This window comes from Chionomys nivalis, chromosome 21 (genome assembly GCF_950005125.1).
Source record: "Chionomys nivalis chromosome 21, mChiNiv1.1, whole genome shotgun sequence".
Lineage (NCBI taxonomy): Eukaryota > Metazoa > Chordata > Mammalia > Rodentia > Cricetidae > Chionomys > Chionomys nivalis.
Window position 1 is genome coordinate 14,858,316 of NC_080106.1, and position 26,410 is coordinate 14,884,725.

The 26,410-nt window shown below is 43.2% G+C and overlaps 1 protein-coding gene across 1 annotated transcript in view; it reads right to left on the minus strand.

Annotated features, from left to right (window-relative positions):
• The window catches only part of Vat1l (vesicle amine transport 1 like), a 153,574-nt gene that overhangs the window by 83,078 nt on the left and 44,086 nt on the right, over positions 1–26,410 (minus strand). Inside the window, exons 4-6 of the mRNA XM_057754432.1 lie at positions 12,585–12,727; positions 2,051–2,154; positions 90–145 (exon numbers count right to left, since the gene is read on the minus strand). Coding sequence (XP_057610415.1) covers positions 90–145; positions 2,051–2,154; positions 12,585–12,727 — 303 coding nt within the window. The remainder of the gene's footprint in view (positions 1–89; positions 146–2,050; positions 2,155–12,584; positions 12,728–26,410) is intronic.

The window sequence follows — 26,410 nt, forward strand, 5'->3', positions numbered from 1 at the left end:
TCAAAAGTGAACTTAGAGCTACTGCACTATCATTGCTCCCTATAGTAGACAGGCTTTTATTTTGGTCATTTTCTGGCATGGATACTTACTGACTTTGCGAAGCTAAAGAAACTCTTGGTCTCTCCAGTTACCATGTTGGATGAACCTGCAAATGAAAGATTACCAAGTCAAATAATTGTTGATGAAAATCAAGATATTTTCTTATAGAAGGAGAGTGGGAGGTGTTTCATTTATGCACAAGTGTCACATACAAACAACATGCTTCAGTCTTGGAAAAGTAGAGGTGTTGGGGTTGACTACAAAGTGGAACATTTGACTAGTCATCAACTCTTAGTTTCATTGGAAAACCAGGCATGTAACAAAAGGTGATTGACTAGCCCAAAGTTTTAATAATATGAAACATTTTGGTTCTGTTTATTGAAAACAAGGAGTGAACTTCTGTAGGAAGGCACTACATGGATCCAAATTTGACTTCCTAGTAAGTGAGGGGCTCAGGACTCTGACTTGGGCTGGGTACTAACGGGTAGGAGGGAAACTTAGATGGATACAAAAAATGAGATGCAGAAAAGATAGAGGAGAGAAGAACATTTCAGAAGTTTGGGGAATGTGGAACTATTTGTCAGCTCCAAAGGGGTACAATCAGAGAGGTTAAAAAACAAAATAAAACCTAAAACTTTAGAGAAAAGCATATTGGAAACTATGTGTTGACAACTGGGCCAAGTGACACTCAGATGCCAGATAGAGGTGGAGTTGGGAAAGAGAAGCTGAGATGTTCAGAAGAAAATGACCCCTTTGCAGGGTTCCTAGTGGAGATGGGATGGGAGGAAGAAACTCTTGACAATGTCGAGAGCATCCTGATGCACTGCCGCTCTCCACAGACTTTCCTGCATCTGATATTTGGAAGTGTAATTTTCCTTAGAGAACAATCATCTATTTAAACAATTGCATATTTCAAAATTAACCATTTGGTCTGGCTAAACTATTTCCAATAAATTAATCATCCCTTTATCATTATTGATGGGGTGATAAGTCCCAGGGATTGTAGTACCAGACTTTGACTACATAGTAACCAAGTGATCAATGTAATGACTTGGATAATTGCGAGATAATCAAGTTGAAATTCACCCAAATGACATCATGAAATTGAGGCAAAAATATAACTCCTGGCTAATGAGAAGGAGGGATGAGTAATTTGTCCATCTGCCTTCTGCTAGTCACATCCGATGTTCTTCTAATGCTATTGACCCTTGGAGGCTTTCCCATCAATAATATTAATCAATAATTTACTTCTTCAGAAATATGTGGTCAGGGTAGAAATGACCAGAATATGTCAGTAAAGGAGTATTGCTTGCCTGCTTGGTGAGCTCAATTCTTTTTTTTTTTTTTTTTAAATAATGATCTGATAATAAGAAGATATTTATAACCCTCAAGCATCTCTTTTCTAAAGAGCATTGATTTCAAATATACTCAGAATTAAGGCTTAATTTCTATTGCAAGAACAGGGCACAGAGGTTTTAGGAATCTCAAACATCAGATAACCCCATGTTCTTGTTTTGGAAGATGGCCTCTGGCTCTCCATATACCCTTTGAGATTTGTGGAGACCAATTTTTCAATTAGTGTGGGTTTGTGAGTGTGTGTGTGTGAAGACAAGAAGGTCAGGCACAAAAGTTTCATTTTGCTGGAGAAAACTTGCTTCTAATTCTAACTTTCCTGTGCACACAAGAGCATAGTAGCTGTGGCCAGGCATGGTGGCTCACTCTTGTAATCCTATCACTGAAGAGGCTGAGGCAGTAGGATTATGAGTGCAAGGCTAGCCATGGTTTTATATAGTGAGACTGAGTTTCAAACAAAGCAAAATATTTAAATGTGACAGTGTAGGGGTAGGAAAGTGGGCAAATAAGTTAGTTTTACAACTTATGGCAACAGTAGCAACATGGTAAATGGACTAAGAAATCTAGACACTCCCAAGTTTTCTCATTACCCAATATATTAAGCACAATGGGGTGCTTCCTGCTGCTGTTGATCTTAGTCCATTGTGTATGCACTCACCATATAGAATGTAGGTCCCCAGAGGTTTGAGGAGGCTGAGCCCCTTGCCAGTGTTGTCTCCACACAGGCAGTCCAAAACAATGTCCACACCTTCAGCAGAGATCCTGCGCAGAAGGAGACAAAGTAAAATGATATAAGTATCAGGAACCAAACTCTCACGTCTTTCCTTTCCATATCACATCGTTACTGTCATCCCTGACTTATTGCAGATACCTTTGATACATCCTCTGTGAGCTGAACATATCTCAAATGAAATTTTTGTTGAATTCATCTAACCTAATACCTGGCATAGCCAAACAGTACGGTACACTGCAGCATGAAAATGGTTTGTTCCCATGTTCACATGGCTGCCTTGGCAGTATCCCCACCCCTAGCATCACAGGAGAATATTATAAAACACATTGGTAGCCCAGGAAGAACTCTCAACATCTGAAATATAATGTCTACGGATGCCACCTGCTTAAAAAAAAAGTCCTGGATCAAACCACTGTGAGTTAGGCACTGCCTATACAAGCATTTTGCAAAGTTGGAGGCAGCAAAATACCTCTCCTGAGAACAAGTCTGGAGTAGAATAATGAAGAGGAAACTGGAGCCAGATTTCCTATCAAGACGCTCACTCAAATTCTCCAAGCCTCAGTTCTCGCTTTCTCTTGCAATGTGAGTGAATGCATTTCTTTGTGGGGAGAATGCAATGAGGAAACAAATAAGATTTTTGGCCCAGGCTTCCCACAGTCCTGTCAGTCAATCCCCAAGCCAACAATCGTCTTTAAAGGAATATGAACAACATGTGGGGTGCTGTCCAAGGTACTAAAAGAGTCAGAAAACCAACATTGTCCCCAAGTTAAAGGATCTGCTAGTCTGGTCTGGAGGTTTCCTTATAGCTTTTCATAGCCCTTCATTTAGGTGATCCCCCAAAGTCCCCCACCCATACACACACCATATATGCTTACATTTTCCACCCTTAGGATTTTCCCTCTTTGTTTTCATATCATTTTATATTCTGCTCTCCCCTCTCCTTTAACCCATACTCAAATGGCTCCTTTCTATTTTGCTGGATTCTCCAGATAGTTCAAGTTAAACACACAATTTAAATATTGGATGCTAGGGTTCACGATAGAAGGACATAGCATTCATGTTTCTGTACCTGTGTTACTTCACTCTGTTTGTTTTATTTTCAGTTTCATCCATTTGCCTATTCATTTTATAATTACTTTTTCAAAATCCAGATAGAGATACCCAAAAAAGAAAATTATGAACTAATCTTCCCAACATGGCTACAAATTGTACAATCAGCTACTTGTAAGCCAATCCAGGAACACATCAAAGAGAGCATGCATGCATCATGACCAAGTTGGCTTTATCCCAGAAATGCAGGAATGGTTCAATACACACACAAATAAATAAGTGTAACTCATCACAGAAATATCCCCAAGGATCATCTCAGTAGATAGAGAAAATGCCTTTGACAAAGTTCAACTTAAAATTCTAGAGACTAGGCATGGCAGAAACATATCTTAATGTAATAAAAGTGATCTACGACAAATCTATTGCCAATATCATACTAAATGGAGAAAAACTCAATGCATTCTAATATTAGAACTAAGCTTGGGTGTATACTGTTCCTATTCTATTTTAGTATTGTTCTTGAAGACTTAACTAGAGCAATATGATATGAGAAAGAAATAAAAGGGATGCAAATAAAAAAAGGAAGAGGTCAAAGTATCCTTACTTGCAGATGATATGATTTTATACATAGGGAATCCCAAAGACTCTATCAGAAAACTTTTAGACCTTAGAAATACTTTCAGCAAAGTGACAGGGTACAAATTCAATATCTAAAAATCAGTGGCCTTTCTATATGCTATTGATGAAAATAATGGAAAAGAAATTAGGGAAACAATTCCATTCAAAACAGCCTCCAAAATAACATGGAGCAAATGTAGTCAAATAAACAAAGGGCCTCGACAATGAAAAGCTTAAAATACTAAGGGAAGAAATGGAGAAGACATCAGAAGATGGAGAGGCCATCCGTGCTCATGGATCAGAAATACCAATGTTGTAAAAATCCTATCAAAAGTAACCCACAAATTCAGTACAATCTTGATCAACGTCTCAATGAAATTTCTCACAGAAACTGAAAAAAAGTTTTAAAGTTTATGTGGAAGTATGAGGACCCCTGAATAGCTGTAATAGCCCTTAGAACTATGCTGGAGGTATTACCACATCTGATTTCATATCATACCACAGAACCGTATTAATAATAACAGCTCAGTACTAGCACAAACACAGACACATAGATCGTATATTCGCTAGTCCAGACATGAACTCGGGACTACTAGTAGCCATGAGAGTGGAGGTTAGATGACCATAACCATTCTAGCAGTATGATTTACTCATGAGCATTTACTATGCCCCAGGTTGAGGAATGTCAAGTCAATCCTATTTGTTTCTCGTGATACTTTTGTGACTCCAGAGCCACCATTATTTTCATTTGATGAAGGAAGAAAATGCTGATATGGCTACCTGAATAAGTTACCATGTTTTGGAAGTAATGGCTTACCAAAGTGCCTGTAGGTAACATTCCCCCCACCCCCAAAAAACAAAGCAAGAAAACAACAACAAAAAAATCCCTAAAACCTCTTGGTCCACCAAGCCAGACATGGATGCGATTTGCTCCTTTCATCTTTCAGTTGTCATGGTGAATGAGCATCCCTGTGCATTGCTCCTTTTGAGGGTAGAGGCATTTCTTCATGGATGAGTTTCAAAATGAAAGACTATGACCATTTCACCCTATCAATAGGATGAAACAAATGAATGCTATTACATGGAACCTATCCGAACCAAACTGGGCTCGGGTCTAGTAAAAATCTTCCAGCTCCAGAGCTAGAGATAGGACTCAGCTGGTAGAACACTTGCCTGGTGTGTACAAAGCCTTGGGTTTGATCCCTATCACCACACAAAAGAGTTGTGGTGGGACACACCTTTAGTTCCAATAGCAGAGAGGTGGAGGCAAGAGGATCAGAAGTTCAAGGTCATGTAGCAAGTTTGCAGATAGTTATCGTTTACTTGAGACCCTTTTCACACACACACACACACACACACACACACACACACACACACGAATCCAGAAGCATTTTTAGGATGGGCCTGGACACTCTCATGCTCCTTGGCTGATCTTTTAAAAGACATCAGGACCATCAGCAGCAAAGCCAGTCAGCTCTGAGAGACCCAAGGCCCATCCTCATTTCCACTGTCCCCATTTCTAAGGGTGTCATACTGTCTGTGCATACATAACTCTGCAACAGCACAGATGGGCTGGGGGCCAAGGATGTGTTTCTTTCTGTCTGTTTTCTGTTGCTGTCACAATCTCCATGAATCTAAGATACCAGCAACCCCAGCCCAGGGTCTCTGGGCTGACTCAGCAGCAAGATATTTTAGAATTGCTGACCCAAGACCTCACAGTTCATTCTTCTTTTGTCCCCACTCCTGGTCCCTCTATGGTTTCCATCCACATGGATAGGGGCAGAATTTCTCTGGGTGTTGGAAGGCTCCCTGAGAGCCATTACTTGTGTAGAAAGTCTTCAACCTTGCCAGGAAGTAACCCTTTCTTACTGTTTCCTTGGCTTTCTGCTGAGCTTTCTTTTTCTAGATTCCCTGTGACCTGAGAACTTGACCTGTGACCTGTGCCATAACTTCCCGTATGGTTGTTGCACCGTAGGTTTCTCACAGAATGGCTGGCCCATAGTGGGCTTGTCCCAGAGACTGGACACAGCACCCAGCAGCCAATAGACTTCTTATAGAGTGTTGGGCACAGAGCCTGGGAAATAGCAGCTTCTATAGGGCTAGCTATAGTGCCAAGTGCACATTAAGCTTCTTATAATTACTGGGCACAATGCCCAACACACAGTGGGCTTCTTACAGGGATCCAGGCAAGGTATCTGGTGCACAGCAAGCAAGATTCTCACAGGAGGCTTCTCTCAGTGTGCTAAGCATAAGTGCTATTACACAGTGGGCTTCTCAGGAAGTGCACACTTACTGGTAGTTCCTACATATACTTAGTAATATCCCTTTTAGAAGTCACCTCTGGACCTACGTCCCTAATCTCTCCCAGCAATATGATTCTCAGCAATTTCCACCAGTGGTTGAGTAAGCCCCTACCATCGGCCAGACACTCTGCTAAGCGCTGATGCTACTGAAGGCAAGAGGGACAGTCTGCTTTTTCTGAGCTCACAGTTCCTGGCTTTACCCTTACCCTGTGTCTGCAGACTCAAGTTATATCGCAGCCCTCCAATGGGTGCTGGATTTCTTCCTCTAGGTCCGGTGCTCCTTAGTCTGTCTTTTGCTAAGCATTCCTCCCTATCTTCTAGAGCCAGCTCTCAGTGGTCACCCAGCTAGTGACTGCAAGCTAGGTCTACTCCCTGTAATCCTTGGGGTTTTCACAGTCGTGCTAAAGGATATCTCAACAGCTCCCAAGGTCACAACAGCTAAAGTAGAAGTATCTTTCCTCTTGAGTGTTTTACTGGTCACCAAGTCTATTTTTCTTTTCTATTTTTCACCTATATGCACAGGCTTGGGTGAAAGCCGGAGGTCAATCTGAAGTATCATTCCTCAGACACAGTCCACTTGGATTTTGAGAACTGGGGCTCCTCACTGGCCTGGTGCTTGCCAAACAGGCTAGGCTGCCTGGCTAACAAGCTCCACAAATTCTGTTTCCATCTCTACAACAGTAGGATTACAAGCATGTGCCACCATGTCCAGCTTCTTAATGTGTGTTCTGGGGATCAAACGCAGATGTTTCTGTTCATTCAGACAAGCGCTTTATGGACTCAGCTAGCTCCTCAATGCCTCTTCTTTTCCTTTGATGTTGCCTGTTCCTGGCCCCTGAGTTCCATTTCCCACTTATCCTGCCCACGTGGCCAGACCGTCTCATAGGCTCATTTTACGTAATAGCTCTTAACTGCCTTGAATCTGCAAAGGAGCCTAGATTTTCAGCATAATCCAATTTTAACTCCATCTAAAAACTTCGGAGAGCTTCCTCTATATAGCTGAGAAGTTCTGTTTAAGATTTTTACATCTTTAAAAAAAAAAAAAGATTTTTACATCTTTGAGTTGGAGAGATGGTTTGGCATATAAAGGTGCCAATCATCAGCCTGACAGCCTGAGTTTGAGCCCAGAAAAGTCACATGGTGAGAGGAAAGGACTTGACTCCCCCCATAGGTTGTCCTCTCACCTCCATATGAAGACCATGGCACATGCTCCTCCAAAAATAAATAAATAAATAAATAAATAAATAAATAAATAAATACAGGTAATGCATTTTTTTTTCTACAAGGAACAATTGCATTTATTTATGAGTCTCAGTGTGATATTTTGGCACATGCACACAAATCAGAATGAACAAAGAAATCCAGGTAATTAGCATTCCCATCATTTCAATTCGAGGTTGCTTAATTGGGAGCGGTTTGCTCACAGCTCTCCATGGGTGATATCCAGAGAGCTTTTCACATGTGGCAGGTAAGCTGCTAACTGTATCTAATAAGTACCATTGTATGGGATGGCCTCTAACCACAAGACTCCAAGTGTACACACTGCTGAGATTGACAAGCCTTGACCTAACCCGTTTCTGCCATCTCAGTATCTCATACAGCCACAGCCTTCAAGGTGAATAGCTTGGTCCTCTCATGGACACAGGGGTAAGCCACCCCCCTTGCTTTAGGGAGAATGAGCATACATGGTAGACAGTTTAAACTTCGGGAGCAGGCCATGTGCAGTGAGTCCCAGTGCGTGTAAGTATGTAAACACTATTTAAACCTTCTGTATCTTGGCTTCTCCCTAAAGAAATATGGGCAGTGCCCACATCATCAAATTTGCAAAGGCCAGAATGTGAGTTCCCATCTGTGCTCTGGACTTTCAGTCGGATATCACTTCTGTGTGTTCCCAAATGCCCTGACTGTCTCTGCTTGGTGCTGATGCAATGACTTATTACATTAACTGCGACCAGTAGTTTGGATATTTCAGGACACAGGGTTATGTGCACCTTGGTCATCCTTGTGTTTGCATAACATTTTTTAGGCACCAATAAAAAAGTAATAAAACATGAAGCATGAACATAAGGCCTTAAACAATATTGTGTATCATTTCCACCAAGTGTTTGGTTTTAAAGGCACCCATAAGCAGCCTTATTAAGCTATAATTGATGGCAATAAATAGGATAGATATAAAATGTGCACCGCACAGTTCAATGTGTTGTGGCAGTCCACGCCAGTGAAACCAAATTCCACACCAGTGAAATTACTCCAGTTGATGGATGCATTCTCTCAGCTCAAATGTTTCCTCAGGTCATCTTGTAAGCCATAAAGAGTTGGGAAAAACTGAGCCCACACAGTTGGAGGATAAATCTGCACCTGTGTTTCAGTTTTCTCATCTGTGAAGGGGATGATTTTTGTGTTTGTACAAGGTGCTTATGAATTGATCATCTATGTCGGCAGAGGCTGACCAAGCATGGCTGTTCTTACCTGCCCTGCCTTGTCTCAGCTCCCCTGAGGTTTGTTCTAACATCTCCTCCTGATGAAGTGCTCTGAACCCTCCCAGGGGGCTGTGAGGCTGTGTTGCCTTTCTCTCTGAAATTTTTCCTCTCTTCTTTATTTCTGAAGGCCTTTGAGTCATTTGCACAGGATTCAAGGTTTCTAACTGGTCCATTTCCCATCATTGCTATCTCCTTTTATAGACAGATAAGAAAACCAATGCAAAGACCAAGTCTATCTCAGAGCGGGGTTTTCTCCCCTTAGGCTCAGAAGATGGCTCAGTTGTTAAAGCTCATGTTTCACAAGCATGGGAAACTGAGCTAGCTTCCCCAGAACCCATACAAAAATGCTAAATGTGGTGAGCAACCTGGTAATTCCAGTATTTTTGAGACAGAGTCAGGAGGCTGCCTGGACTCACTGGCTAGCCATGGTGAGCTCCAGACCAATGATAGACCCAGTTTCAAATATGGGTGTCACTATTCCTGAAGACTGACCTCTGAACTCTACATGCATGTGCATACATGTGTGATCACACCTGAACATACAAAAGCATGTATATGCACACACACATACATATACAACACATACATTACAAAAGAAATACTTTTTCCCTCTGATTTCTTTTCTGGCTTAGCATGAATTCCAAAGATGCCCTCCAATTGGCTGGTCTGTATGATTTTTATTGCAGGAGATTTTGTTTTATTGTATATTTGTAGTTCATCGTACATAGATTACTGTAACCATGCCTATAAGGAAAACACCAAAAAAAAAAAAAAAAGAAATGATTGCACAGGACTTTATTGCATGTGTGTGACGGAGTGTTTTCCCTTCTCTTTACATGCCTATGCGCAGAGAATTTGAATCAAGTTGTGACCATAGTGCTGATGGAACTTGGCATTCTGCTTTCTTCCCTTAAATTCCACCACAGGCATCTTTTCTTTTTTGTGACATAACCTTCATAATCATTGCTTTTAGGGGCTGCATAAGACACGTATGTGGTGCGGAAAACCTCCCTGCACCGTTCGCCTTTTGTTGACAGTGGAGGCTGGATCTGATTGCCGCTGTTACAGACAGCCCTATTATAAATCACTGTCGACATATGCTGAGAGCTGACGACCGTGCAGAAGCAGAGCTCGGCTCGGCAGCTTTGCGCCTTTGGCTTTGAGCTTGCTCCTGGACTATTTCCCGGGGACAAGATTTCTGGGCAGAGGCTCGATTTTCAGTCACAGCTCCACAGCCATTTCCCACATCCACTGGGTCTCTACTCAAAATGCGCTGTTGGACGCCACCTCTAAAGGCAGGTGGGAATGGGGGTGGTCCATGACGCTCTTTCATTCTACTTCCCTGAGAGCAGAAACCACTGATTCTGGCTCTGAGTGGGGCCAGGGTAGGGTGGGGCTGAGGAGATGGAGCAGCTGTGTGGGGCCGGCAGGAGGCCCCTGGCTAGGAGCTTCCATTTGTTGAGAACAGCTGTGGGGTCCTGACTTTCTGCTCTTCCTGCTCTCCATATCCAGCCACACTGGTCTCCTTCCAGAACCCACAGTTTCCACAACACCTTAGCGATGACGTTCCCCCAATCCAAAATGCTCCCCCCAACTTCTCATCCTTCAACTCTCAGCCAAAACTCTCACGCAGACCATTGTTGTGTCTGAATCCCCCACTCGCAACCTACATTTCCCCACCAGATTGTATATTTACAGTACACACAAATGTATTCTTCAAATAGTCCCCCCCCCCCGCCCCGGTCTCATCTCTTACAAGTAGACTCCAAATTCCATAAGATTGTGCCTTTCTGATGGGTTGTTGCTGGCTCTTCTCTTCTGGCACAGATCCAATCTCATCTCAGTCCCCCAACATGTATTTGTTAAGCAGTAGGTAGATGAATGCCAATGTATCAGTTACGGAGGTTAAAGAAAAGCTTATTTAAGACACAATAGTCGTTCGTATTTCAGACCGTAGCTTGAGAAACTCAAGTTAAAAGTAGGTGAACTGAGCAAACAGACTTCTTTAAAATTACTCGTAATGTCTGCACCTCTGAGAGGTGGGGTAGATGCCTAATATTTAACTTTAGGTAAAAGTCACCTTTTATGTCCTACTAGAAATATTAGGACATTCTTACATCACATATACCGTGTGTGTATGTATGTGCACACATGTGCACATTTAGGAGCCAGTGGTTGACACTGAATATCTTCTTCAATCACTCTACACCTTAACTTATAGACAGGTCTTTCTATGTAGTCCTGGCTAGACTGGAACTCACTATGTAGACCAGGGTAGCCTTGAACTCACAAAACCAGTCTCTGCCTCCCAAGTTCTGTCATTAAAGGTGTGCACCACCTAACTTTACCTTAGTTTTTGAGACAGGGTCTCTCACTAAACCTTGAGCTATATTTGACTGGTCTGGTTGGCCATGGCGCCTCAGGGATCTTCCTATCTCTACCCCCTGGTGTTGGGATTCCACGTATGTGCTACTGTTCCTATTTTCCTGGGTTCTGGGGACTGAATTCAGGTCCTTATGCTAGCATAGCAAGTACTTTAATGAATGAGCCCCAGCCCAACAAAATTTAAAAATATTCCCATCAGAAAAACTTCCTTTCTAAAAAAATGCCCCACTTGATAAAATCCAAATCTTGTCCAAATTTCTGCTTGAATAAACAGCTTTGTCCCTTTTCATCTTAATTTGTGACTTCGAAAAAATGTTTCTTTATCATGACACTGGCTGGGTGACTAATTCCACTTAGGCTTTATAATTTAGTGTTAGAGTATGAAAAGAGCAAAATAGCGGCTCCTGGACACCACTGACTTCCTGAGGAGCTCTCGGTTGAAAACATGAGACTGGTTCACCCTGGGCAGCAGTCAAGAGAAGCGCACGCTCTATCTACGGCGTTTCCATCTGGGCTTTCCATGAGATTTCCCCGTGAGGGCACACAGGTAAACTGTAGTTAGATTATATAGTCAGACATCCCTGTTGGAGTTTTATTAATATTTTCCTGACCCTTGAGCCTTTGAACTCACTTCCTTGGTGTGTAGGCAACTATCCTTATCTCTAAAACATCCTCTTCCAGGCTCTCTTCTTTCTATGGGTAACTATGGCTCACGCTCTACTCCTTAGAAGTCACCTTCTCTACACTGAACACATGGATTCACAAGCCAGGGAAGCAGGTATGAACTGAGGCTCTGCTGGTCACCATCCCATGAAGGCTGGGTCTGCTGCTTATATAACTAGGTGATGAGCAGATAACAGTCTGCTCTCAGTGAAGTGTGGCCAGGGACCCAGAACAGTAGCATCAAATTTGGGCAGGATACGTATGTTCATCTCAGGACTGATCAATGGAAACCTCAAATGCACAGCCTATTACCAGTTTCCCATTTTCTACCTAGAACCAAAGGAACAGAAGACTTGGGATGACAATGGAACCTTAATACAAAGAGACTGGGTACCAGAATCTCCTTACAGATGAACACCTACTTTGAGCTTTTTACGCGAATGAATGAGATTTAGACTTGCATGTGTCAAGACAGCGTAGTGGCAGAGAGTATAACATAACACATCAGTTCTGCAAGTTTAAGGACTGCCTTCTTCCTTGGGGATAATAACAGGGAGGCTGAGAGTATTTGATGAGCTAAACACACATGTGAAGAGCCAACCACAGAGCGAGTACTAAGCCTCCAATCTGTGTCTAGTATCATCATTACCACTGGTCATATTCTAAAGATTTACTCGTATATTGTGTGTATGAGTGCTTTGTTCAAATGTATGTATGTGTAGCACATGAGTGCAGTGCCCAAGGAAGGAAGAAGAGGGCATCAGATCCCTGAGTTACACACAGTTGTGAGTTTCCATGAGGGGCTGGAAGCTAACAGAAAGGCCACCTTCTGCAAGAGCAGTCAATGGCCCTCATCTCCCTCTTTCAAGCCCCACAATTAGCCATCTTCTAAATGAACACTCGTGATCCTCAAGCAAAGAGCAGGGGCCAGCCTGGTGATCTGCAGAGCCGCCCCCTTACCTTTTTACTTCTTGCACGTAGTCTGCATTTCTGTCGAAGAGGTGGGTCACAGAATCCTTGATGGCCTCGTGCTTGAAAGTAGAAGCTGTCCCGAAGACGGTCACATTGGGGACAGTAGAGCATAGCTGGGCCACAGCTTGACCCTGGAAATGACACACACACAATGTTAATCACAGCAATCACATGACACATGAATCCCACCATTCTGAGAGAGGTATTGTATAACATGGCCAAGGACATAGCACACAATACGACACTTATAGGCACTTAATAAATCATAATTATCTAAAAGTCAGTATCGCTGGGCAGAAGGCAGAAATTCGCAACGTTGACAGAGCTGACATTTTTGAGTTTCAATTCATGTTCAGGCATTGCAGCATCGTCTCCTGAAGGACAAAACCTGCCTTGGCTGATAACCACTTGTGTGGGAGTAAAGTCAACAGGAGCCAGATAGCCCCAGCACTAAACTTAACTACTATTTAACCATGCTGAGCTGCATCTCAGCAGCAATACTATCGACTCCACAGGAATCTTGGAAGACGTCTTATTTGACTCTCAGAAGCAGATTTTGAACAAACACTACAATATAAAGGCTTTATTTATAAGATAATCTTATATACTAACAGGGTTACGACCCCAAAGGGGAGTCAGCAAGATGACACATCCTTCAAGTGCAAGGCTTGCAAGACCGAGGACCTGAGTTTGGTCCCCAGAATTCACATTTAGGAAAAAGGAAGAGAAAAGAAAGAAAAGCAAAAAGCATGGGCATGGCGGAGCATGCTTGCAACCTCAGTGCTGGGGAGGTGGGAATAGGAGGATTCTGGGGCTTGATGGAATGCCATCCAGGCTATCCAATTGAACATGTTTCAGGCCAATGAGAGACCCTTTCTCAAAAGGAATGTAGATGGTAAACTGAGGAACAACATGTGAGATTGTCCTCAGGAATCCCCACAAAGAACAGATGTGCACACGCACCTGTATACACACATAAGCATGAACATGCACATATCCCCTGTACACACAAAAAGACCAGAGGAGAAACCAGATGTTTTAACCCAGTGGTTCAGTTCAACAACATGTGGTACTTCAGAGGAAAAATAAACCCAAAGAAAGAGCTGACTGCTCATTTGTTACCAAATTCGTATCTACCATGAACATCCAGAGCTCACCCTCTTTGATATCTTATGATCAAAAGCCTACCCAACTAACTTCCACCTAGTCCTAGTGGAGGACTGCTTCTGTAGGAGTATCTCTGACACATTCTGGGTGTCCTCATGAGCCAAGTGTGTTCCATGGCCAGACCGAAGCCCACAGCCAGCAAGCTTCAGCATGTTGTGAGCACGCTTGGCTGACTGACAGTGTCCCATAGGGAAGGGCTACATGAAGTATTATAGCAGACTGAGGACCTGGGAAAAAATGTGGTTCTGACTAGATACTCAATCTTCATCATCTCTCCCCCATGGGGGCTTATTATATCCAGGGCTAAAGATGTCCAGTCAAATAGAGAAAAGGTCAGCATGTGGTTTAAATGGTAAATGGTCTAGGAGGGGATTTCAGATGCAGTTAAGAGGGGGGTGGTTTGTATCTCCTGCACCGACATGGTCAATGTTTAATACATCGAACAAAATTATGTGAGCATGTGCATCTCAAAACTTTCCAGTAAAACCCAATTTGCTGGTAATTAAGATGCATTAGAAGAAACGGCCCTCGCTCTCGAGCCTCTCATTTCCCATTTTAAGGAGGGCGATTTTTCTCCCCGTCATCCGTCACAGTCACTTCTGCTTATCATCTTATTTCACGTCTTCGTGTTGGTGGATAATTCAAGTTGGCGGGTCAGTTTATGGAAATGTAATCTTATCGCCAATTCCAATTAAAGGCAAGATGGAGAGATCCCTAGAATGTCAGCGCTGGAAGATTACACCATGTCTCCTCCCCGAAAACTGTCTTATAGATGAGGTAAAGGGCCACAGGAAGGTCTAGGCTGCTCAGCTTTTTCAGAGGCAGAGCTGGGACTCAAACCAAGCACTCCCGACGCCAGTTATTTCCACTCTCCGTGATTCTATTCTGTCAACTTATTTTGACATTTTAAGTTAAGCAGTTTTAACTTGCTGCCTAAACTAGACGTGGCATATTCTCTGGGAGATCAGCATTTCAGAAACTCCACATAAACCTAAGACTCTACACAGGGTACAGTTCTCTATGTTAAGTATACTTTTGGTATTTATTTAATGTTTTGTCCCAGATTTTATAGGACAAAGAGGGATTTGTCTTCCAAATGAGCATTGATATCATCACCCAATGCAACCATTCCTTTACATTTATTGGTTACATCTCTGGAGGAATATGGCTTGAGCAGACAGACCCCGGCAGTGACAGAGAAGTTAGAATTAACTTTAATATCTCTGTAGCCCCTTCTTCCTTCTGTCTTTTGACAAATTCCCATTGTTTATTTCAATGCTAGTAATTTTGTCTCCATCTGGTGAATTCCCCCAAACAACATATCTAATTCATCTGACCCAAAACACAACTCCTGGCCACCGTGCAGATGGACTGATCTTTAAGTCGTTTGTGCAGAGGCTGAAACGTAACACACAGGATGGCGTCTATGACAGAAACTTCTTTTCTTGAAGTTTAGAAATGGCCCCACATCAAGGTCCCACATCTTCCTGTAGGTTATGAGGGAGATTCTTGGTCCAGGCCACTCTCCTTGACCTGTAGATGGGGTACCCACTGCCTCTGTCTCTTCACATCATCTTCCCTCTACCAGTTTCTTGAGTACAAATTTCTCCCTCTTTTGAGGATGCCCACCATCTTAGATTAGGGACTATTTGCAAGGGTCTCCCTTTAGTTTGATTGCTGCTTCTGTAAAAATCCTGCTACAATTTGAATTTGAAAATCTGCTAAAGATGTGTTCAAGGCTTTTTCCCTGGTCTGCAGCACGGTTGAGAGGTGGTAACACCTTGGAGTAGAGCTTACTGGGAGTTTTCTTGTTATTGTCACTAGTAGTGGCCTTTAAAGGTGATGTTGGCACTTTGCACTTTTATCTTTCTCTTTTGTATTCTGACTGATATGGTGTAAGAAGCTTTGTTCTACATATGCGCTCCCACCATAATGTTGTAGCTTAACACAGACCTTAAATGGTAGAATCATCCAACATTAGGGGACTATGGTTGCACATGAGACCTGTTGTTGATTGAAATTAACATACAGGCATGACTCTAAATTATATCATGTAACAGGAATATTATATAAGGAACAGTATATGCAGATGGCATATATTGTATGGTACTATATAATTAGAATAATGTATAATTATATTGATATCAAATATATTTGTACAGTTAGTGTTATACACATAAATAATACCCATATAATTAATGTATAATATAGAAGATTTAGAAGATTTAGGGGCTGGATAGATGATTCAGCAGTTAAGAGTGTGTACTGATTTTCTCTTCTTGACTCCTCAGACACCCTCATGCACATGCATAAGACAGACAGACAGACTTAAGATCAGTTTTAAAAACTTACAGAAGAACACTCAGTGAGCAATAGATAATTAGGATTCTTTTAATAATATCTGTATACTATGAAAGTAGGATGTATAATATCATGGTATAATATTATAATATATAGTATGTAAGTAACAAAGCTTAGAAAGCTCAAATTCAACTGTTTGCAGCCTTTTAGCATCCCATCAACTCACTGAGATGGCGAACGACCCTGTAAGATCTCAATGATCTTTTTTTAAGAAGTAAATACCATTCTGTGTTGTGTATTTAAGCATTCTACTTCACAGTTATAGGAAATCTGCTTTCTCTCACTCCCCAGGTAATGCGAAATCAGTAACTCATTCATTCTTCCTTTCTCCAACCAGTCAAGGAATTGCAGGAACTCAATAAACATTTGTGGGAGATGGAATGACTTCCCAATAAAAAGGATTTTGCAATTTACCTGCACACCCACAGCATAAAATGAGCAAGACAATCTATGCACTTGGCAGCAGTGGTATAGAGATATGTGCACGCATGCCTGTTTTAATTGACTCTTCTTCCCTCTTGGGCATGCCAGCATTCTGTTCCAAGCACCCCTGCCCTTCTTACGGCTAACAATGCAGCAGTAATGGCAGCTGTGCTCCCTTTTGTCCCTCCATGCGCCAGGCACTAAAGGCTTTGTTAAATCCTTAAACCACTCCAAAGCAATTTTTGTTTCCCATTTAAGCCTCAAAATGGGCATTCATAGAGGAACTGGAAATGGACCAAAGTCGGGGGGCCTGTGAATGATAAAGCTGCCTGTCTGGAATCTACGGTCACCCACGCTGCTGTTAGTCTTTCCTCCTGTCCAGCTGACCATGCAGGCTGCTGACCCAGGCCCTAACGTTTTAGCAGTTCAGTCTTGAGGCACCACAGTATGATACTGTCTTCTAGAGATATGTTTGACTCCATTCATAATTATCCTCAGATGCATGCAGCCTGTGTGTCTCTGATTAGACACACCTACTTGAGAATCTTGGAGACACTGTGGTCCTTGACCTCAGTCTCAAAGATTTTGCTTCTCTGATCTGGAGAGCTGAATCTCAGGGTTTCCAGTCCATTATCACGAGGTTGCTGGAGCTACCCAACACACAAAACAAAGAGAGCAAGAAATCTGGGACAACCATGAGGAAATACTCCAGGTCCCCACATCTGAGTAACACAAGACAACACAAAGCAAGATCTCACTGTAGAAAAGCCAGGCACATTAAACAAATGGTGAGAGGAGCTGTAGGATTAGCCTTTTGTGGCAAATTAATAAAAACCCAGAAGCAGATATTGGGGTTCAACCTGAAGGTCAGAAAAGCAAAACAGCCAGCCTTACCTCTACCTCAGTCCAAAATGATGATTCTGCCTCTAGGAATCCTCAGAATGAGACTGAGCTGTCTCCTCCTATTTTATATTCCTCTCGAGGGCTGGGATTAAAGGTGTGCCCCATTACCACCTGGTTTCTATGGTAAACTAGTGTGACTACTGAGATTAAAGGTGTGTGCCACCACTGCCTGGTATGTAAGGCTGACCACTGGTGCTGTTTTACTCTCTGATCTTCAGGTAAGCTTTATTTATTAAAATATAAATGAAATATCACTACAGCCTTTGGCATGGTCCATACTGACTACTGAATAAGCAACAATCTTTAGCTATAGTTTTGGAAATAGGAAGTCCAGAGGAATTCTGGAAAGGCACTCAGTGAGCATTGAAGACACGATCTTATCAGCACTGAGATTAATAATCTGGTGTGGGAGATCCTTCTGTCTGTGTGTTGCTTTTATTGGTTAATGAATAAAGAACTGCTTTGAGCCTATGGCAGGGAAGAACAGAACTAGGCAGGGAAAGCTAGGCTGTATGCTGGGAAAAAGAAGAGCAGAATTAGAGAGAAGCCATGGAGCTACTGGAGACAGATACTGGGAACTTTACCCGGCAAACCACAGCCACGTGGCAATACACAGATTAATAGAAATGGGTTAAATTAATACAAGACTTAGCCAATAAGAAGCTAGAGCTAATAGACCAAGCAGTGATTTAATTAATACAGTTTCTGTGTGATTATTTTGGGTCTAAGCTAGCTGAGTGGCCGGGAACCAACAAGCTCCTTTCTCCAGTAAGAATCAGCACTGGAGACTCAACGACACACTTTGGGCATACAGTCACTTGGTATCCTCTTCCCTGTCATTTCTTCAGGATCATTCCTCATCATCTTTTACACCCCAGCCTCCAGCTTCCTTATCTCATTCAATCCTGTAGCTATATCTGTAATGTCTGCCTGCTGACTCCACTGAGAGGTCCCAGAATTACAAAGTTGAAAAAGTTTGGTTCCTCTCTCTTGGGTTTTGCATTTTAATGGGGGAAAGAGCTACGGATAGAGTCAATACAGTATTAAAGGTCCAATGACACAGCTAAAAATTATGAGGGTAGAGTACCAGTTCCAAGTTGAGTTGTGTCTAGGCCCGATGGTGTCCTGTGCTTCTGTACTTATGCAGAGAATAAGAGGTGTGCATTGGGGTGTGTATGGGTATTGAAGGAGACTAGAGAGAGAAAAAGGACCCCTACCATGTTACCATGTTATGTGTTCTTTAATGTGTCATGCGGCTTGGGCAAGTTACTCTCTCTGTGGTAAGAGCACTTGCCATATAACCATGAGGGCTGGAGTTAGGAGATTCCAATATACACATAATAAGGCAGGTGTTCAAAGCATTCCTGTAACCCCGGCTCCTGTAACCAATCCATGATTTTAAAATGGATGACTTTTAAGGTTATTCCTGTCTAAGACTTCTGCTCACACTAACTCATTCTTCAACTGAACCCTAGAAAGTCTCTCCAAAGAAGTTTCCTAAAGTCAATGAAAAATCAAACTCAGCCTTCAGGCACAGGCCATTCATCCCAGCTACTCGAGAGTAGAGATAAGGAGGTTGCAAGTTCAAGGACTGTCTGGGTTACAGAGTGAGTCCAAGACCAAGCATGCCAGCCACCCTGGGTTCTAGTTCCAATACCATTTAAAAACAAAGCAAAAAGAGAAGACAGGGAAGGATGTTTCTATTGGCATCATAACCACTTCTGAGTTCATCTCAAAAATAGAATCCTGCTTAGCTCCTTAGAACGTCGTTTTCCCTTTTATTTTTTTATTATTTTTTTTATTTTATTTTTCGAGACAGGGTTTCTCTGCAGCTTTTTGGTTCCTGTCCTGGAACTAGCTCTTCTAGACCAGGCTGGCCTCGAACTCACAGAGATCCGCCTGCCTCTGCCTCCCGAGTGCTGGGATTAAAGGCGTGCGCCACCACCGCCCGGCTTCGTTTTCCCTTTTAAACAGTTTATGGAAACCACAGGCCATTATCGTGGTTAGAGAATAGAAAAGGCTGAGCAGAAGGAACCTATGAGAGGACTGAGAAAATGCATGGAGGAACTGGAGGGGAAGACTGATTCTAAAGAACCATAGGTTGATGTTTTCCCTTTTATCAATGCACAGAGGCACAGACTTGCAAAGACCTCTGTGAGCTGTATCACAAAGCCCAGGCCTTTGGACGCTCGTGCAATCCTTGAGCCTTTCTTATAGGACAGTACAAACTGTCATGTTGGGACTTCCTAATGGATGCTGTATTTTGCCTGCTCAACAATTCAGTTCATTCTGCTCTGGGAAGAACATGATTTTCAAATCCCACCTTGGGGACAGCTCTCTGTGACTTACCACTAAAAGCGGCAAAGGATAGTCTATGGGCTCACCCACGATGCTCTAAAGACCAGTCCGCTTTTCTTTTCCTTTGTTGTGTTGTTGCAAAGCTGTTGGCCTGAATGTGACACCGATTGTAACAGGTGGGTACTGAGAATTTCAATGGCAAGAAGCTACAGGGGCGCATGGTCAAGGCAGAAGAGAGGGAGAAAGTGAAGAAGGCAGGATGACGGGTTTTTTGAACAGCTTGGGATGAACTTGGAGCTATTACAGAATGCTGTCCTTCCAGCAAATCAGCCATTGCCATCTCCATAAGAGTAGCTGTGAGTAACCTAGACCTCCAGGACTCTGCATGTTCCCCTGTAGTAGGATGGGACCTGAACACCCCTATATTCTCATTTGCTATTGCAGCCACTCCCTCGCACACCCCATTTTACCCTGATGCACGTGGTCCTTTTGAGTGATAGAGAATGTTGAGGAATAGAGCACACAGAAGTTGGAAGGCTAATTGGAGAGGGTGGGCTCCCCTTGTGTAGTATCTTAGTTTGGGTTACTATTGCTATGAGGAAACACTATGACCAAGAGCAAGTTGGAGAAGAAAGGGTTTATCTGGCTTATGCTTCCACGTCCATAGTCAATCCCTGAAAGAAGTTAGGCCTGGAACTCAAATAGGGTGTGCACCTGGAGGCAGGCACACAAGGGAGCTGTTTACTGACTTGCTCCCCACGACTGCTCAGCCTACTTTCTTATAGAACCCAGGACCACCTGCCAAGAGGTGGCACCACCCACAATGGTCTGGACCCTCCCACATCAATCACTGCTTAAGAAAATGCCCTACAGACTTGCCTACAGCCTTGTCTTGTGGAGGTATTTTCTCAGTTGAGGCTCTCTCCGCTCTGATAATATTAGCTTGTGTCAAGTTGATATAAACTAGCCAGTACAGGCATCACCCATCCTAAGGCAGGGCTTTCCAATGGTGTACCCGAGTCTCCAGAGTTCATGTGAGCAAGCCAAATAAACGCATTGATTCACCAAGCAAGACTTGAATCTGTTAGCTGGTCCCTATTTGGGTGAGTAGACATTTGTCCATACCTATTAAGGAGAGAGGTATGAATATAACAGGATCTTCCCCGTTTTTGTTCCCCTCAAAGCAGCAGACACATTCTTTGCAAAAGCTTGGTAGGTGCCTGGATCTTTCCTGGACTCTCAGTGCCTGGGTCTTTCCTGGACTCTCAGTGCCTGAGTCTTTCCTGGACTCTCAGTGCCTGAGTCTTTCCTGGACTCTCACTGCCTCGTTGATTCCCGGACTCTCAGTGCCTGGGTCTTTCCTGGACTCTTACTGTCTGAACTCTTACTGCCTGGTTGAATTTAGGCATGCAGAGCCTACTTGATTCTCTGAGCCCTGCCTTTTAGATCAGGGATGATCATGGCTAACTCATGGGGTTAGATGTGGTTCAAAAAGGGTGACTTCTTTTACTATGATTGACACAGGGTCAGACCAGAGCAGGTACCTCAGAAATATTATCATTAATCACTTTCTTGTGTCTGAGATGAAATGTCTGACAAAGCAGCTTGAAGAAAGGTATATGTATTTTACCTCTCTCTCTCTCTCTCTCTCTCTCTCTCTGAGACTACAGTTCTACATGGCCAGGGACGCATGCCAGCTGGAGTGGCCCTATTTGTAGTGGCAGGGGCATGTAGCAGCAGGTTTCACAGGATGCTGGACCAGGACACAGGGAAATAGCAGTGAAAGCATGGCAGGTTCTAACAGTCACAAGGCTGTCCCCAGATGGATGATGTCCTCCACCATCTATGCAGTCAGTCCCAAATGTTTCACCACCTCCTTACTAGTTGGGAACCAAAAGGCATAAGCCTGTGGGGTACTTTTCACATCCAAACCACAGCTGCTGGCTTTTAGCTTTTTCCCCATTGCCTTGTCAAACTAGCTCTTCTGGGATGCCTTCCCAGAGTTCCCTGAAAGGGTTAGCACCTTCTGCACTGTTCAGAAACTCCTCACAGCCCTATGCAATGCCCTCCTCTCACCTTAGCGTCTTCTTTCTCTTCTACCCATCCCTCTTCACTCATCTGTCTTCTTTTGCTTTTTGCTTTCTTTTCTTTTTTAACATTAGCTCTCATACCATAGTCCAAGCTGACCTGGCACTCACAGCAATCCTCCTACCTCAGCCTCCTGAGTGCTGAGATTACATGTCTGAGCCACACACACACCCCTGAGCCTCAGTGTTCTCAACTGTACACTTGAGGCAGTGCTTACTGCTCCAGAGGTGGGGAAGCTACTGCAGCAGGAGAGTTTGTTCAGCACGGGGCACACCCTGAGCAGAAGTTCAGTGAATCCCAGGCTTTTTATTCCTATCCAAAGCATGATCCCCATTCTTTGTATTGATCTCGAGTCTAGTCAATCCAGGTTAAATGGCTTTTTCTAAGGAACTCTGGGAGCTACAATTTTCAATTGCAGGGCAATTAGCTAGATCGGAAGGGCTCCATTTATAACCATGGTCACTCTGAAGCAGTATCCTACTAGAATTTGATGTGAATTGGAAAGATAACCCTGTACCCCCAGAGGTGTGAATCTGGGCAACTGAAGTGAGGATAATCTTCAATTGCCTGCGTGAAGTAGGTGTCTTTGTGCCGTGTATAGCCTGCCCAGCTGTACACAACAGTCCTATTAACCCATCCTTATAGGCATCACATCAAGACTTGTGTCTCTGGTCAGCAATACTCTCCAGGTAGTGCAGGTTGTGCAGAGCCATGGGAAGACCCATCACAGGCTGCCTCTTTGCTTGAAGTTGGACTCTTAGTAACCATGTCACTAGAATCTTGGCCAGGGTGGACAGGCAGCACACCAGATGGCAAAGCCCCCTTACAGGACTCTAAATCACAGAGAATCAGAACCCTTCCAGGCTGGCCGCCTTCCAAATGATGCACCTGGACAGATTTCCGGGATGGCTGTATTTGCATAGTGGGGATGCCAGGTTCCTGTTTCCAGCCAAATGGCAATTTGTACCCAGTTTGGAGCTGTGTTTTTTAATAAATGCATCTCTTTCACTCCAAACCAAATTGAATTACAGTCCGGCAAGGTAATCAAGTACACGGTATAATTTATTCTTGAAATAGGAAAAGTGGAAAACGCTGTCGTTAATTTTCCTTGGTCAATAGATAGAAACTAGAAGTGTCCTGGCAAATTGGGTCATCCTCTTATTCTGATATTGAGTGAAGAGAAAGAACTTACAGGGTGGCCAGGGGGAAGGAGCCTTTGTGAGACTCTGATCTTTGGATCTAAAGCACTTTCCTTGAGGGACATGACCTGGTTACTCTGAACAGATGACTGTATACATGCAGTGAGTAACTCGATGTAACCCACCAGGCAACCATGCACACAAACCAGACACAGAGGTGTAGAACCTTGTGAGGAAACACAAGCTTGCCTCTCTTACTTTAGGCTGCAACCTACACAGCACCTTCTCCCTAAACACAGGGATTTGTGAGCCACCTTGCCGTAGTGCCTGGCAGAGATCAGATGCTCTTCCTTGGGGTTTTACAGCTCAGCAACCCGCCTTCTGCCCTACTTCAAATGCCTGCGCTTGCTGAAGGCGTCTCATCAACCAGAGCGGTTGACTCCAGCTGGAGCCCAGCGCTGGTTTCAACACTTTCTGATGAGATGCCGCATTTCATTTGAAAGCTCCTGCCCTGGCCGTGAACTTCTCCAGCTCAGACTGTTGCTCTGTCCCTGCCAGCCCTCGCAGATCAGTCATGGGGACTCTTCGCTGTGACTTCAAATCCTGAGACGGAGGTTCCGAGTGGGGCAGGTCAGGCCCTGTCACTGCTGGAGGTAACATCTGAGGCTCCCAGATCAGACTAGTTCACCAGTTAGTCCTGGAGGGAACTGAGGTGTCATAGATCAGTTTCCAAATAAGGCACCCCACTGGGGCTCAGACCTAGTCACTTCATCTTTCTGTGCCTTCATCTTCAGACTGGCTCTCTTTGCACACCAGCAAGTTTGCCCAAAGCTCTTTGTCCTGCTGTTTCATTTTAAGGAGAAACTTTCAAAGTTAACTGGAATTCTTTGTGGAGACACCATGAGCAAAATTTGTATTGTTCCTTAGTAGACATTCTTAGTATTGTTTACTAAGGCAACTCCCTTACTTAAGCAATGGCATCCTTTCTTTATTTTAAAGACACCCCTTTATCTGCAGCAGTGGACCTCAACCTTTCTAATGCTGCAACCCTTTAATATTGTTCCTCATGTTGTGGTGACCTCCAAGCATAAAACTTATTTTGTTGTAACTGTAATTTTGCTACTGTTATGAATTGTCATATAAATATTTGTACTTTTTGATGGTCTTAAGCAACCCCTGTGAAAGGGTGTCTGACCCTCAAAAGTGTCACAACCTACAGGTTGAGAACCACTGATCTAGAGTCCCAGAATAGAAGTTATTCATAAAACTTGGAGCAGATAAATGAATGACTCAATCAGTGACGGTCTTTCATTTTTCTTCTTCTTTGCTATTTCTGTATAGCAACATTGTTCTTTGTCTCCTCAGTGTCCCACAGATTCTATGTGTCTATGTTTTACTCAGTAAACATTTACATGCCTTACACATGCCAGTGGGCCATGCACTGGGCGTCTACTTTCTGCTGCAGGAACTGCTAGAACCCAGGAACACTAAATAGCTTGCTCTGGGGACAGAGAACCTCCAGGAATACTCCATTATACTTACCAGCCTGGGTGGCAAATCATATAAACAGCCAGCGCCCATGTGTGTGATTATGATGCCCTTCTCACGGCAGCTGTAGGTGGGAAGGTGATCGTCCTCCACAAGGCTCAACAATTGCCTGGCACCAGTCAATATTCGTATGAAAGAATATCCTATCCTATCTTTCCAAGAAGATTTTGGATCAAGCACTTGGGCTTGTCTCCCACCCTGGAGCCCAAGAAGGGAGAACATGGAGAGTGGAGAACACAGATTGGAAGATGTGACCCTTGAAAATGCTCTCGGGTCATCCAGTCCAATCTCCTGCCTATTTAGGAAGAGCCGCCTGACTCAGTATCCTCCTCTAATGGTACCAAGATGGAAACAAATCAAACAAGATGGGAAACTAATGGTCTCCCACATTAGCCCATTCTTTTTTGAGGTGACTTTACTATCTCTGAAGTCTTATTTGTGGTGTTTTATACACAGCCTCGCCATAGGAAGCACGGCACACAAAGCCATAGGCTTGCTCATGCTGTACCCTCACTGTTACTGTTTTGCTTCCTACATCAGTCCTGTAACCTGGGTCTTCTGTTTCTGGGTCAGAGCCTATTTATCCCCCTCACCTCTTTCCATGGTCAGTAAATAATGACCTGGAAGGTGATACTTCTCCTGGATGCAGCACAGTGGAGTATCAGAAGATCTAGCTATTTTTGTGTTCATAACGGCCTTATTTGGGTAATAGAATTTGTGGTACACAGATGAACATGTAGAAGCGAGAGTGTCATTTGCACAGCACAACTTCATGTCTCTATAAAGACACCAAAAGTTGTGTGACTACTTCCTGGGTGGTGTCATCAAATTTAGAACTGCTTATTGACCAGGCTAGGCCTTTTACAGAAGTTCAAGACATAGTCCAGAAGATAGCCCTCACTCAGGTTACCAATAGCTTCCATAAGTTTCTCTTTTACTTGCAGCATAATGGCTCACACGAAACCTTGCATTTTCAAACCAAACCATGTTTGTTCTCTGATGGACATGCAGAACAATGCATCCAGTTGTATGAAGTCATGTGGCATTAGGGACTTGGGATGTAGTTCATGGTCAAGGGCTTGCCCAGCAGTTGCAAGATTCAGGGTTTGATCTCCAGCACCCCCAATAAACACACAGATTTAGGAGTTCACTACTGACATAGCATGAGGCCACACAATACAATGACCACTGATCAGAAGCACGAAGTTACCTAGGGAGAGGTAATGATATTCTCACTGGTCCCACTGTCTCCTAACATACACTCATTGCTTTGAACTCTAAATATCCATAGGTTACAATCAATGAAAGAACTAAATACAAACAACTATAGTCTCTGTTTCTGATATGACGATCATTCTTAGAAAGCAAATAGTATAACAGAACGCCATGGATCCCCAGAACAGGAGATGCTCTGAGCAAATCAGTAATTTTTCCTGCTATGTATAAACATGGAAGAGTGAAAGGCACCATAATGCCGTGGAGGGGGTCTACACTGGCTCCACTGAGCTCTTTGCAGGAAAGTGTTGTTACAAAAGCAACACATATTTGTTGCCTTTGTAAAGAACTACATTCCCAAACACCAAAGGCTATAAAAACCATCAGCTACAATGCCATTTGTCAAAGATAAACATTCTGCCCCCTTGGCTTGTTTCATTCTTGTTTTCTGATAATGTGTTTGCTTACCCACAGAATTGGAACCCTGATGAACACCACTGTGCACTTCAATATAGTTTTTGTTTATTTCAAAGCCTATGTTGTAGTTTGGTGGATCATAAACAAATGTTAACGCCATCATTTTAATAGCTGCAGGATAATCCTATTGTATGACTAAACTATAATTTTTTGAATAAATCCATGTATTACCAGGAATTATGTGTACTATTTTGA